At 39.1% G+C, this 13,512-nt stretch overlaps 1 protein-coding gene across 2 annotated transcripts in view; it reads left to right on the forward strand.

Annotated features, from left to right (window-relative positions):
- Window positions 1–13,512, forward strand: part of LOC109032141 (neuroligin-4, X-linked) — a 552,408-nt gene that overhangs the window by 360,803 nt on the left and 178,093 nt on the right. For both annotated transcript variants that reach the window (XM_019044117.2, XM_072302671.1), the window contains one exon: window positions 13,310–13,462. In XM_019044117.2, the coding sequence (XP_018899662.2) occupies window positions 13,310–13,462 (153 nt within the window). The remainder of the gene's footprint in view (window positions 1–13,309; window positions 13,463–13,512) is intronic.

The following is a 13,512-nucleotide window of genomic DNA, read 5'->3' on the forward strand; positions in this document are numbered from 1 at the left end:
GTCGCCGCTTACGACAAGACATATAGCCCTATCTTAACCGTGTAATATATCGCAATTCGATATTCAAAACCATTACCTACAATTTCAGATATAAAAATGCAAATTTTTTGCAGCCTCGCTAAACGACTTATCAACCATGCATTCCAAAGTTTCTTATCACAGGGCTGTGAAAATATACAATCTAATAAATACAAAATAACCAAATATCTAAAAAGACAAAATTTCAGTTACAGTCAGTTTCAGTCTTATTGTTGCACAAACTAGTTATTTGACAAAAAAAGAAGATGATCACTCAATTGAAAGAAATTGGCGCCCAATCACAACGACAAGTTAAAAAAAATACTGTGGGAGAAATTTTTTAGGATGCGGACCTCCAAAGAGCCTTCAAAATTAAAAGTATACAACAAGTGATAGTGCCATGCATTCTGCATATCAAGGGCCAATACACATTTATACACCGGCTACGTAAATCTGCTAAGTTACAAAACATGAATCGACAGTTGTCGGATTGTACATCAGTGACAAAATGTGTCTAGGCCCTCATTCTTGACTACAACTACTGTCGCCAGAGCCGCTCTCCGACGCGAATGCGTTGGAGCTTCCTGCTTGTTCCTGTTCCGAGCAGCCGGCTGCATCAGAATCCATCCCCGAAGACTGACGCACGACCCCCATAAAAAACGAAGCTTGAATGCGGCAACACCGCGCCAGGATTAGCGTGGTGCAATAATTAAGGGATGGTTATCATACGTTCTCCGGCTCACGGTCATTTCACTCCACTCTTTCCAAGGGTGCCCGGCCCGTCCTCTCCCGCCACCACTTTTTCACCCTTTTTCATCCCGCGAGATGTACGTTTCAGCGAAGCCATTTGAGCGGATTTTTCAACGAGGAGCAACTGGCGATTAATATTCAAACCCAACGTGTTTAAATAAATTTTTATCGGGACGCCCCCTCCACCCCTCCTTTCCTCGCTGGTCACGGGCCATACATAGCCCACCGTTGCCATGTCGCACATTTGGCCGCTTCGATTTGCGTAAGGATGCCGTGAAGAATTCCAGGATCTGGGAGCTGCGCTATGGAGCTCATTTGAATATTATAACCCAAGAGGATTTTCAGCGCTAATAATGTTGTTGGATGTTTCCGATGCAGCTGAACAATTTAAAAGGTATTAAATCCTCAGAGAGCTTGTCAAAATATTCCGCCAACCCCCCCCCCCCCCAACAGCGATGGAGCGGGATGAATGTTGTATCGATTCCTTTTCGAAGTGGTTTGGAATTTCAGCGTGAGCAATCAACTTGGCTGGCTGCGGGGTCTGTAGTGCCGCGCTAAGGAAGAACGCCGTATGAACATTCGAGAGTTGCCAAATTCTCTCCGATAAAATGTGCATTATTGAGAAAAGTTAAGCATATTTTTCCTCGAAATTTTCAGAATCTTCAGGTAAAATTGTGAACTAAATTATGGAAAAATTGCGAGGAAAATATTCTTAAATTTACCAAGAAATCAGCGTTTTATGAAAGGAAATTTGGCAACGCCTAAAGGTTCATACGGCGTTTTTCCTAAGCATGGCAGTGTAAGACGCGGTTTTTGAGTTAATCAGATTAAAATGGTCTCACCTTGGGAGACCCTGACAAGCTGAATGACTGATCAACTGATTGTTTGCCCTGCAATTTTGCGAAGAATTCCATCGACTGAAATGTCCGGACCAAGAGAATTTTTAATAAGATTTATTCAATTTTTTGCCGATGAGAGGCACAGAGTACATAATAAAAAGCGAATAAATATGTAAGATATGAATAAAGCTTGCAGTGCTTCCATCCTTTTGCAATTTTAGTGGACTATTTCAAGTTTAAAATTTTAGAATTCCAATATCCTATTTTACTTTTAAGAGGAGGAATCTGGTATTAGATGTTAGCATATTCGTTTTAACTCACGAAAGTAAATGATGGGAAACTAGAAGAAACCCTGCCGTACCCAAACCATTTCTGAGTGCCTTCATTTTTCCCGAGTTGACAATCCCTCAACAGCTATATTGAAATAGTCGAATTTGAGCGCTACGTGCTTGAACCTTTACCGTAAATTGTGGAAAACCACTCTGAATTATTTTTTTTTTTTACTCATGAATGCAGTATTTAAATTTTCATCAAGTCCGTCATGTTTAAAATAGTATACGTATCCGTCGAAATTTTTCTCTAATTTTTGTCTATTGACCGAAATTTCAAAATCCTTGCCTACACCTTTGAGAGCCTTTTGATGCAACCGTATTTTTTTCATGCCTATGAACTAACGGGCCTCTTACTTTCGAATTATTTCTGGATTTAAATTTTGACGCATTGAATGGTTTATTTTGGCCTTGCTCTAGATTTAAATTTAGAATGAAACCAGACCAAAAATTTAATTTTTTTAAAGCACTACATAAAAAAGACTCTTCTAAACACATTTCCCAAATAGATCCTCCCTGTCAATAATAGACATAGAATAATCAGCAAAAATTGATTATAGAACTATAACCTATCATTTTTTGAATAACGCCCTTATTTAATCCTATTAAACCCCCAAGAACTGTTGAACCGATTGTAGCAAAGATTGCTTTATGTGTAACAGTTAGAGCTTTGACGACAGGGTTGAAAAAAGTTACGTTTTTCCATTTATCCGTCGGTCTGTATAAACTCTGAATCAATTGCGATTACGTCACCACCGAAATTTATGTCGGAATGCAGTTACACTTTTTTCTCTCTCAGCTATCCAGCTCTTTCTCCCCGCGGTGGCCTCCAAATTACGATCGTAACATTCTCATTTTCCTCGGAATAGGTCTTATGATCCTATAGCCGATACTGCAGAGGTTATAGGCTAAGCTATTGAGCGTTATGGCGCTTTAGCGACATTTTTCAGGTCAGGAAATGCCCGACAGTCTGGAGCTCCAGCCGAAATGCATAGAGCGATATAATTAACTTGTCTGGCGGTGGTTACGACCTTTTGAAACGGTCCTTAAGCGGGGCTCTTATCTTTTATGAAGGAGCCAGCATGGAAAATGGTTATTAAAAGGTTTTGCAAAGTTCATCAAAGCAGAACGCATTCTCGACAAGCAGATCCGAGCCACGGCGGCGGGTTGATGTGCATACCGAAGCAGGTAAATCTCGGAGCTTTACTTGATTTTGTCTTTGAGCCACCTCTGTGCTGTGATGAAAGGACTTTTTTTCTTATTTTTAGCGAATTTTAACGTGAAATAGTCTCCCTTTTTAATGTTTACAGTGTAATAAATGCCGGAGGGAGAATTAACCTTAGCTTGACATAATTGGGTCTTAGACCCAGGTCGAGGGTGAGTCGGATTCAGTAGACAAAAAAGAAGACGAAGAGGAAGGAAAAAAGCGTCTTGGATCAAGAAATTAGACTCTTAAAAAATTAGACAAGAAAGAAAACTCTTGATTCAATTTGATTCTGCCTGAATCATAAGGAGATTCGCTTATGCCAAGAGGCTGGCCCTCGATTCAATAAGCAAACATCCGATTGAATCAAGAGTATATTGTTTTGTTAAACTTTTCAAGAGTCTGGGGTCTGAATATAAGCGACTTTTTTTCGAGTGAACAAAGGGAAATCAGAAAAAACGAAATTATTTATCTTCGTCTATTTTTCTTCCTCTCATCCTTCTCTTTTCTCTTTTCCCTGCTTATTGTCTTGTTCTCCCGTCTAATTTTAATAAGCGGGTCTTGTCTTTTTTATTTTTATTATTTTCGAATATTTCCTCCTCATAGTACCAACATTTTTTTTAGAAGTACATCTTGGATTTAAACTGGTCCAATACTGCAATAATGCCGTGCAATAACGCCGAATGAAAATTCGAGAGTCGCCAAATTTTCTTCGATTAAATGTTAATTTTTGAGGAAAGTTATGGATATTTTCCCTTGAAATTTTCAGGAACTTTAGGTAAAATTGCCAGCTAAATTATCTGAAAAATCAGGGGGAAAATATTCATAAATTTACTGGGAAATCCGTGATTTATCGAAGGAAAATTGGCAACGCCTGAAGGCTCATACGGCGTTTTTCCGTAGCACGGCAGAATACTGGTGCATGCATAACAAAAAATTCAAATGCTTTAAAGTGAGTGAAGAGGACGCGTGTGTCAGGCAAGTAAGTTGAGCTGTAAAAACTTAGCGGTATTTCTTTCTCTTAAATTTGCGGTACTGCGAAAACGAAAACTATTCCCACTTAATAGTCGTGAGGTTGCTCACTCTTAAAGGAAAATGCGCCAGGCCTATGATGAATGTGAATTTTACGCATCGAGACCCTTCGAAATCCCGTTGATTTATTTTCATTATTTTTCGTCGGTGTTTTTGTTGTTTTTTATCTCTTTGTTTTGGAGACCGTCCGAAGGGTGACGCGACGGTCACCCGAAACAAGGGGTATTGAATTTTTAGCCCCCTAATGATGATTAATGCGCTTTACTTGAGGGAGGGGAGGGCATTGATCTCGGCTGTGAACTTTCCCGTTTAAAGCCACTTCTGCGGTGACCTCTCTACTCTTTATCTTTTTTATTTCGGTCCAATCCAAAGATAAAACGACAACTTTCACTGGTTTATCTCATTCTATGCCTCAAGTCACTTCAACTTGAAAGTAGCTCTCTAAATATCTGAATTTACCACTAGTTAAAGAAATGCCGCGCCGTTTGGTTCTGAGGTAGGACCACATGCTACATATGTCCTAAAAGGAAGTACAATATATTTTTTATGGATTTTTGTCAATTCAAATTAAGTATCACCACATCAAAAAAAAAAAAAAAGTGAAGTTGGTTTAACATTCTGGGTGTAAAAAAAGAGTGCTAGAACGTATAAATTGCTGAATTATCTGCCACAGCAATTACTTTAGCAATGCTAAGATGTAAAACTAACCACTGTGGTGGGTAATTCAGCATTTTATAAGTTCTTGCACACATGCATTTTTTACATCCAGAATGTTAAATCAACTTCACTTATTTTTCAGTGTAGATCAAAAAGGGAATCTAAGTCTGCGACACAGAATATAATTTAGGTCGAAACAAGATTTTGAGCCCGCGTCTTCCCTGATTTTCTTTTATCTTTTTTTATAATTTTTGTTATTTTCTCTATTTTCTTTCATCTTTTTTTTAAATTTCTTCACATGAGATAGTCTAGTATCTAAAATCATCACTGAAAAATTGAAGCCTACAGCTATTTTTCACTAATGCTGAATTGAATAGAGACATCTGCAGAGCTGTTTCCTACATACACCATTTCATATTGCCAAGTCATCCAGCTCAACAGAAATGATGACTAAGACAATGAAATAAAAGCGTGCGCTGTTAACCTCTCCTCCTTCCGCAACATTTTTGCGCACCGTTCGCAGCAATGTCGACCCCTCTCTGTGTAAGCAGCGTTATATTATTCAACTCAGCCCTCGTAATTATTCTTTTGGGTTTTATTTTTTAACCGCCGCATTAGCGATCCCGGTTCGCCCAAGATTCACCGCTGTGCAAAACAGCCTGAGCTCAAGGGAGAGACGCCAAAACTCGGCTGTTTTCACAGTGCCATTAAGCGGCTTGATTGCAGTTTTTCACGGATTACATGGAAAAAACGCGCAGAAAAATAAGAGTTAAAAGATAGATGGGGAGGGGGGTGAAGTACAAGAGAAAAGAGTAATCTGCAAATAATGAGTTAATATAGAAGATACAGCAAACAGACTGACGTTCTCTGCTCACTTTCTAATACCTTTCTAATTAGGGAGACACGGTTTGATAAGCGAAAGGTTGTGTTTTGATCTCTTTCCGCTTGATCGTCGCCAAAAGGTTGTCAAAGAAAAATAAACTGATTTTTCGAAGCGTAAAATATAATCCAAGCGCTATTTTACCTTTAATAATGCGTGAAATATGTATGAAATTGGTTTTTACAATCTTCTTTCGAGAAAAACAGGTGGTTGAAATTTTTCGAAATGCTGTTTCTAGTTCTTTAGTGCATACTATAACTTGTAAACTTAGTCTTAAGGTCACTTTAGAAACAGGTTGATGATTCCTAGTCAGTTCCTAGTGGACAGAATTTCCTATTTGATTTGAATCAAACTAGTTTTATATTCATTATTTCTTGATCTTTCACATATTTATGATACTTGAGAGTTTACGATAATGTCCGCACTAACTGCATGCGCTCATAGAAGTTACATTTATTTCAATTTCTACGTCCTTTTTTTGTGTTTTCTGTGGGCAGAATGTTGATAATCTTAGGACATCTCATTTTATTCAGAAAATTTCCGATTTTTGACGATTTTAAAGTAAACTTTCTTCCCTGCCTTCAAATTACTTCACTACGAAAAAAACCCGCATTAATCGCTCGTAATGCCTGATCTGACAGGAACCATCAACCAATCAGCCGACCCGCCTCATAGCCTTGAAATTAGGAACTTGAAGAAAAAAGTTCTGTACGTATTGAACATCGAATTTTCTCGGTTTAGGGAACCGACGTTTCCGGTAACAAAAACCAAAATTAGATTTTTGTAACAATTGAACAAAATTAGTATTGCTCTGAAAGAAACAATTATAAGCTGCCCTAAATACACAATTATAGAATTTATAGGACACCCTATCAAAACCAGTTTATCAAACCTCTTTTGTGCTATGATTACCTATTATTCACACTTTTCTTCAAGCTATGCACAATGTAAATATTATGTTTCTTTACAATGTAAATGTGACGTGTACCTATAGCCTCAACAAGGTTCCTGTATTAATAAAACAATTTCCCAAAAAAATTTACATCCAATCCTATCACTAATTTGTTAATTATTTATTGTTCTTTTTTATTTTAATTAGTCATAGCATGCATTTTGACACGTTTTTGTGAAATTTGTCGCTTGTTGTATATCATACGTGTGCTGAAGATGGATTATGTATCCAAAGTGCATCCACGCATCTTGTAAAGAAACAGTAACTGAAAAACTCCGTTGTCTGGATATATCCCTAAAATTTATTTCCAAAAACAATTTCAATTTCAATAACCAAAAATGTTTGTGTTCAATACGATTGAAAGTTCAGTCCCTCACTAGAAAAAAAAACCACATTGGATCTAGAGTCCAGACTCTTGAAAACATTGACAAGAAAAAATACTCTTGATTCAATCGGATTTTTGCTTGAATCAAAACGAAATCCGCTTAAATTAAGAGGCTTGGTTCTTGATTTAAGCTAGATTCTGATCGAATCAAGAGTACTTTTTCTTGTCGATGTTTTTAAGAGTCTGGACTCTAGATCCAATGTGTTTCTTTCTTTTTTTTTTTTTTTTTTCCAGTGCTGCAACGGAACTTATTTTTTTCCGTTTAAGGAGTGCCACACGGTCCGTAATTAAAATCATGGCTCCTGTTTTCTCTTGAGAGATCCCTCCTTAGAAGTACGCACACGATGATTCTCTCCCTATGAAAGCATTATCGAAGACAAAGCATGCCAGGGCAAGACGGCGAAGAAACGAAGATGCCACCGAGCGCTTGATCGCGTCTCGGCAGGGGAACAAAAGGAAGCGGAATCGGTTGAGGTTCCGTCGTTGGAACGTCATCGTCCCGCTTCCGGCGGGATAATGATTCCGTCGCCGGGAGTGCGGCTGGGTGATTGTTGAACGACAATCAAAGCCGTCAACCAGGACCAAGCCCACCTTGTTTAATCAGCTATTTCCGGTATTGACTTAGCGCCCCGTGATATCCTATCGCCTTCCAAAGGAAAGCGGGGAGGGGCGCCTCGCGGTCTACCCCTTCCGAAAGTCATTTTACTAACCCGCACCCCCGCCCTCTTCGCCCTCTCCGCAGGTTCTCAGGGTTGCCACAGTCAGGGAATACCGGGAAAACCGGGAAATGTCAGGGAAAATGACGAAAATGTCGAGAACGTCAGGGAAAATTTGAGAAAAATATATTTTGGACGTGAAAACAAGCAGTTTAAACGCACCAGTGTTGAAAAGTGGGCCCATATTAAGGTCCGTATCAACTAAGAGTACATTGATTTTGAACCTCAACAGAAAATACATAAATATCTTGATTGCAAGGATACTTACTTTTGGAAAAGTCAATGTAACTCTTGAGGCTACGTCCACCATCTTGAATTTTGTAATTTTGAAAATTTGATTGAGAATTCGAGTTTCCCAGCATAAAATAAACTCTGTCATCGAGTTTCAAAAAAATTGGTCGAACAGGAGCCCCGGACTCGCTGACTTCTTGAGAGCTTTCTACTTCAAACAAATGGAAGACACTCAGTGCGCCTTCAACTGAGGCGCGATACTCCACGCATTGCGACTGAGTTAGTTTAGTTGCTGAACCCAACGTAACCCAACGTGGCCAACGTCTTCACCTTTCACTGGTGTTATGCTGTTATGCATTTCACACTGGCTGTTAAAAAATCAATCATTTCCGATAAACTCTCTTACAGCATGCTATTTTCTTACGCTGTTCTTGGCAAGCAAAAATAAGTCTAAACAAGTTGGTTTTTGCAATCGCTAGCGATAGCAATATTCGTCATGGGAACTTTTGCTTCTGGGATATGAAAATTTTAAGGTAGGTACAGTTCGTTTGTAGTATCTTCAGAATTGAAGGGGCTATGTAATTTTGTGTCGACATCTCTTTTTTAACATTTTTAATTTTTTTTCTTTGCATACAAGAAAGCTGTTATTTACCAATTATTTATTTTCGTTGGATTATGTATGGTTTTTGGAAGTTAACGCATTTAACTTTCAGTTTCGTTTTTTCGGCGTAAAGTATGATATTTTTACTCTACGCATATGCCCGAATACGCATCATAACGACGGTGAAACTACCAAACCACGTATCTCGTTTGCGGTGTTTAAAAATCTCCGCTCACATTTTATTTTTTTGAAGTAGACCATGCTTTAAGAACGTGGAATGTAAATTAATTTTATTGAAAAAAGAAAATACCATCATTAATTTGGGCGAACAGAGAAAATATACATCAATATTTGGGTCAACATCTCCCTGATTATATAAAGGATGAATATATTAGTATTTCTGTATCAAAAAACTTAGCTTTGGTCTTCAGAGATACGATGATTCTAGTCCCAGTCAATTTGTTTTATTGAAAAAACAACAAAAAAAAAAAAAAAAAAAAAAAAAAAAAAAAAAAAAAAAAAAAAACAACAACTGAAATGTTAGCATACTATTTTCATGTCTTTCTATTTGTATCAATAGGTACTTTTTGCTTAACTTACGAACGTTGAATGCAAATTAACTTTATTGAAAAAAGAAAATAACGTCATTAATTTGGGGGAACATGTGGCTGATTATATGAAGGAGGTATATTCCAGTATTTTTGTTTAACATATTAACTCACGAAAAAATGTTCGTACATTTATCATCTAGTATTAATTATTTTTTGATGATTAGTCTAAAACATTCAATACAACCATTAAAAATTATCTCCCATCGCCGGGTATCGAACTCCCGATCACCTATTGCCCGCACCTTATCAAAAATATGGGGCGCCTCAGTCGACTAGGCTATCACAGATCGGAGAAAGGATGGGAAAAAATAGCATTTAAAAGACTCGGACGATGGGCGGGACTTATCACAAGAGTTGTCCTTGAGCGATTCGGCGATTCGCGTCTTCGTAGCTTCTGGAGAAATGAGCTAAGCCCCTTTCTCTGTGAGACATTGTTTGCCTATGCTATCATGTGTCTCAAGGTTCATATCAGCAGGCATTTGCCATCGCGGCAGTAAGCTGAGGCAATATTTCTGTATTCATGGAATAAATCAATCAATCGAGTTCCGATTTTGGCTCATATATCCGTAACGGGTCCTCCAGAGCAGTTTTCCACCTTGCACAATAGTTATAATTTCTTTATTTCTATTTGTAAAATTTGAGGTGGGATAATGGCGGCTTCTCAAGAGCAACGAGGTAGGCGATCTTTTGCACCAACGAACAGAAAACTGATGGCGAAAAATAACCAATCGGAACCTCCCAAAAAAAAGAATTTGCCTAAAAACGGAACTTCGTGGATCTGCGCAGATTTACCAGTCAGACACGACATCTCAAGTTGGAAAAAAACTCGCTGAAAGCGAATTTTAGCAATCAACACAACTTGACGTAGAGACATGCTTGGCTAAAAAATACAACGGTTTTTGATACATCGGAAAATCAACCAAAAATCGGAGACTGGGCGAAACGCTCAAGGTCGCAGAGGTATAGGGAATCCCATAGCGAAAGCAACGGAACGATTATAATATCATGGGGAACTCCGTTCCCATGACAATATCAAAAAATTTTAATTTTTTATTCTCATTTCAGATTTTCTGCTGTGACAAATCAATTTATTCATCGGCAAGGATCTATTTTTAACGTAATTTACTTGACTTTTACCAGAGATTTGTAAAAATTGTCATTTTTATGATGCTGTATTGAATGTATCCTTAATAGATCTGCAAACCTTACGGGGCCTCTCTAAGAAAATGCGCTGTTCAGGGAACGACTCCATAAAGACCGAATCTGTGGAAAAGGAACTTATCTTTCGGGAGTAAATTTTCCATAATTGTTTTCGAGAATCTAACCCATATTTTTCTACAAAATAAGACTTTTTGAATTCGACTAATATCTATTTCAATTTTTGAGCTGGAAGGGTAGAACTTATTCCAAAATTTCCAGTTTTTCTTCTTGGACGTCTTTGCAAAAAGTTGAGAAAAAGTTTCTCCCGGAAGAAAAGGTATTTCTCGTGTTTGGTTATACAAATACAGATCATCCCCCTCCCTCCCCCCCCCCCGAAAGAACGTAACCACATTTCCATGTTGCCAGATTTTTACCTGAAATATTGACCTAAAAGATATTGACCTTTCTTCTGATGTCGTGAAATAATTGGAAACAATTTTAACAAAAATTGTGCAGGTTAATTCTTGTAAAAAATTCAATTGCTTGAGTAATTTTTGCAACTCTGGAATGGAATTACGGTCCTTCTTCCGAGAAACGACGAAATATGACTCTCAGAACTTTTCGACGCACTTAAACCCAGTCCTATCCCCTTGCACATTCCGGCAACTCCTTGGTGTTCTTCTCCCGATTTTTCTTGCATTGTCATTGATCGATATGGCGGGTGCCGCGGAAATTTGTCTAGCCATCAGGAGACGTGAGGCCGTTGCCGTTCTGTCGCGTCGGTGCCACTATGAACTCGACGGTAGCGTCGGCTTCCCGGCGGCGGAACAGACGGGCAGAGGGGCAACTCCAGGGGGGGGACAAACGAGCGAAAAGGTGTTGGAATGTCGCGGGTCACATATATCGCCCGGCGCTCACGCCGGCGGCTAATTGAATTACAGCCAAATCTACTTCTGCGGCCGCGGCTTGGGTCGGGGAATTTTGACGCCAGGGGGAGGAGGGGGGGTCGGAGGGAGCGCGAGCCAAAGTAAACCGGCCTAATTTCGAGCCCCGACCATATATGCCAGATAGTGCAGAAAATGGGCACTTTTTCCCAACTTGATCCCTTGTAAAATATCCACCAGCTGGGAACTTTGGTTTCGGCCGATGGCGATGGAGTGATGTCCTTGCGGTCGCTTCCACGTCACGGGCCTTTGATGCAGTGCGTTAGTTGATGGGCGTCGGATGAGGGTATATCGCCGTTGACACCTCCGCCACCAATTTTGACTTTAATGAAAGCGTTCCTCGCGACGAACTTCTGAGCCAGGGCTTCTGTGTTTGGGCCGTTTTGCAGCCGAGAGTACTAAAACAGGTGCTCGGAGTGGGTTAGATGGATTGTGGGAGTCATCTAATTCAACAGAAGATGTGCCCTTTGCACACATTGCAAGTGTTTTACTGAAAGTGGGGGTGGGTGGAGGATCACTCATCGATGATCGTGAAATGTGTTGCAGAAATCATCATCGCACTCTTAACTTAAAACTTGCAACGTGTGCAAAGAGCATTAGCGATTTAAAATAAGCTGACGATTGACGCCAAACCTATAGTGTTGGAATTGTATTTATTTTTTATTTTTTTTTGTTAAATTACATTAATGTAACGAATAGGCTACGTTTTACATCAAGGAACCACCATGTCTGGTTCTTTTATGATGAAGAGCACCAACATAAATAGGTAAACTAAATGCCCGAAAGGAACGTTTAGGTGTTACGCTTGTTACTTGCTCCCACTTTAAAATTAAATCCTTTAAAAATATTTTTCTTCAACAATTCCTTAAATTTTTTCTCGTACATACTGAAAAATTGGGGAAGGAGATCAGGCCATTCGTACGTAATTCGAAAGGGGAAAGAGGCGAGAGGTTGTCGGACGGGTACTTAACAGGGACGGGAAGTTGAAAAAGATGATCAAAATGTCTTATTTTATAGTTGAACGGCCCCACATAGACTGCAGTTTTCAATAAGAAACCATTGCCTCCGTCTCGACGATAAAAACACCTGCATCTATTGATTCTCAGAGTCACACGCGATGAACTGTTAGAAGTAAAATCTGATGTATGATAAAAAGTTATGCAGAAAACTGGTTTAATACAACTGAATTTATTTATCGCAGGTTTGGATTCACGTTCTAATATTTCATATTATTGATAATTTGGAACTTTATCAAGGTTTTTGTTCGCCAAACTATCCAAAAAGCCACGAGGGTTATTTGGCTGATAATCATTGCTACAGTCTGAAAAACTCGAACTTTTTGCTGCAAAGTTTTAAAGATTATCCTTCATTGAAAGGGCTCTTTCACAGGAAAAAAATTTTATTCGTGCAAGCAAATCCTATTTTGACTCAATGAATTATCCTCTAGGTATCAAAATTTCGATTTGGGTAGTCTGATGACTCATCCTACGAACATTTCTCGTATGATTACTCTGTTAAACGTTAAAGCGCCACGACCAATTGGACGTATTTCTGCCAAACAGAACCATGTGCATTGAGACATGAGCCCTGAGACCCATAAGAATGTATGCACAACACGGCTCACTTCATAATGCACATAGCTCCGTTTGGCAGAAATACGTCCAATGGAGAATTTGCACGCAACTTTTTTATTGCTTCATCTGAAAGTGCCTAAAGAGCTGATTTTGTAGTATTTTTTATAATTTTTTTTCGGCGATGGGAAATACTATGAAAATAGATTTAAACGTGAGAAAATGCGCCGCCTAATGACGTCATCTGGCGGCATTTCCCGTTTAAACGCATGTATTTTAGCAGATTAGATCATTTCGTCATATCCTTTCCAATAATTGCTCAATTTCGGAACCAATGGTATTCTTTTGTTCAGCTCACTCGGTAGCGTCCATCCAAACACGGAATTCATCAAATTTCAGACATCTGAAAATTCTCGATTGTCTGACGTTATCCTCTTCTTCTGTTCCAGGGAGTCGGGGTATGGAAGCTCCGTACGCAGTCATCGTGTTTTTCCACGGCGAGTCCTATTCTTGGGGCTCAGGGAACCCCTACGATGGAAGTGCTCTAGCCAGCTACAGTCATGTCATATTTGTCGCTGTCAACTATCGTCTAGGAATCCTAGGTACGTAGCCGCACTTTCTCGTGTGTTTTTATGAGATTCAGAGAGATGTC

This window comes from Bemisia tabaci, chromosome 7, assembly GCF_918797505.1.
Source record: "Bemisia tabaci chromosome 7, PGI_BMITA_v3".
In the NCBI taxonomy this organism is placed as follows: Eukaryota; Metazoa; Arthropoda; class Insecta; order Hemiptera; family Aleyrodidae; genus Bemisia; species Bemisia tabaci.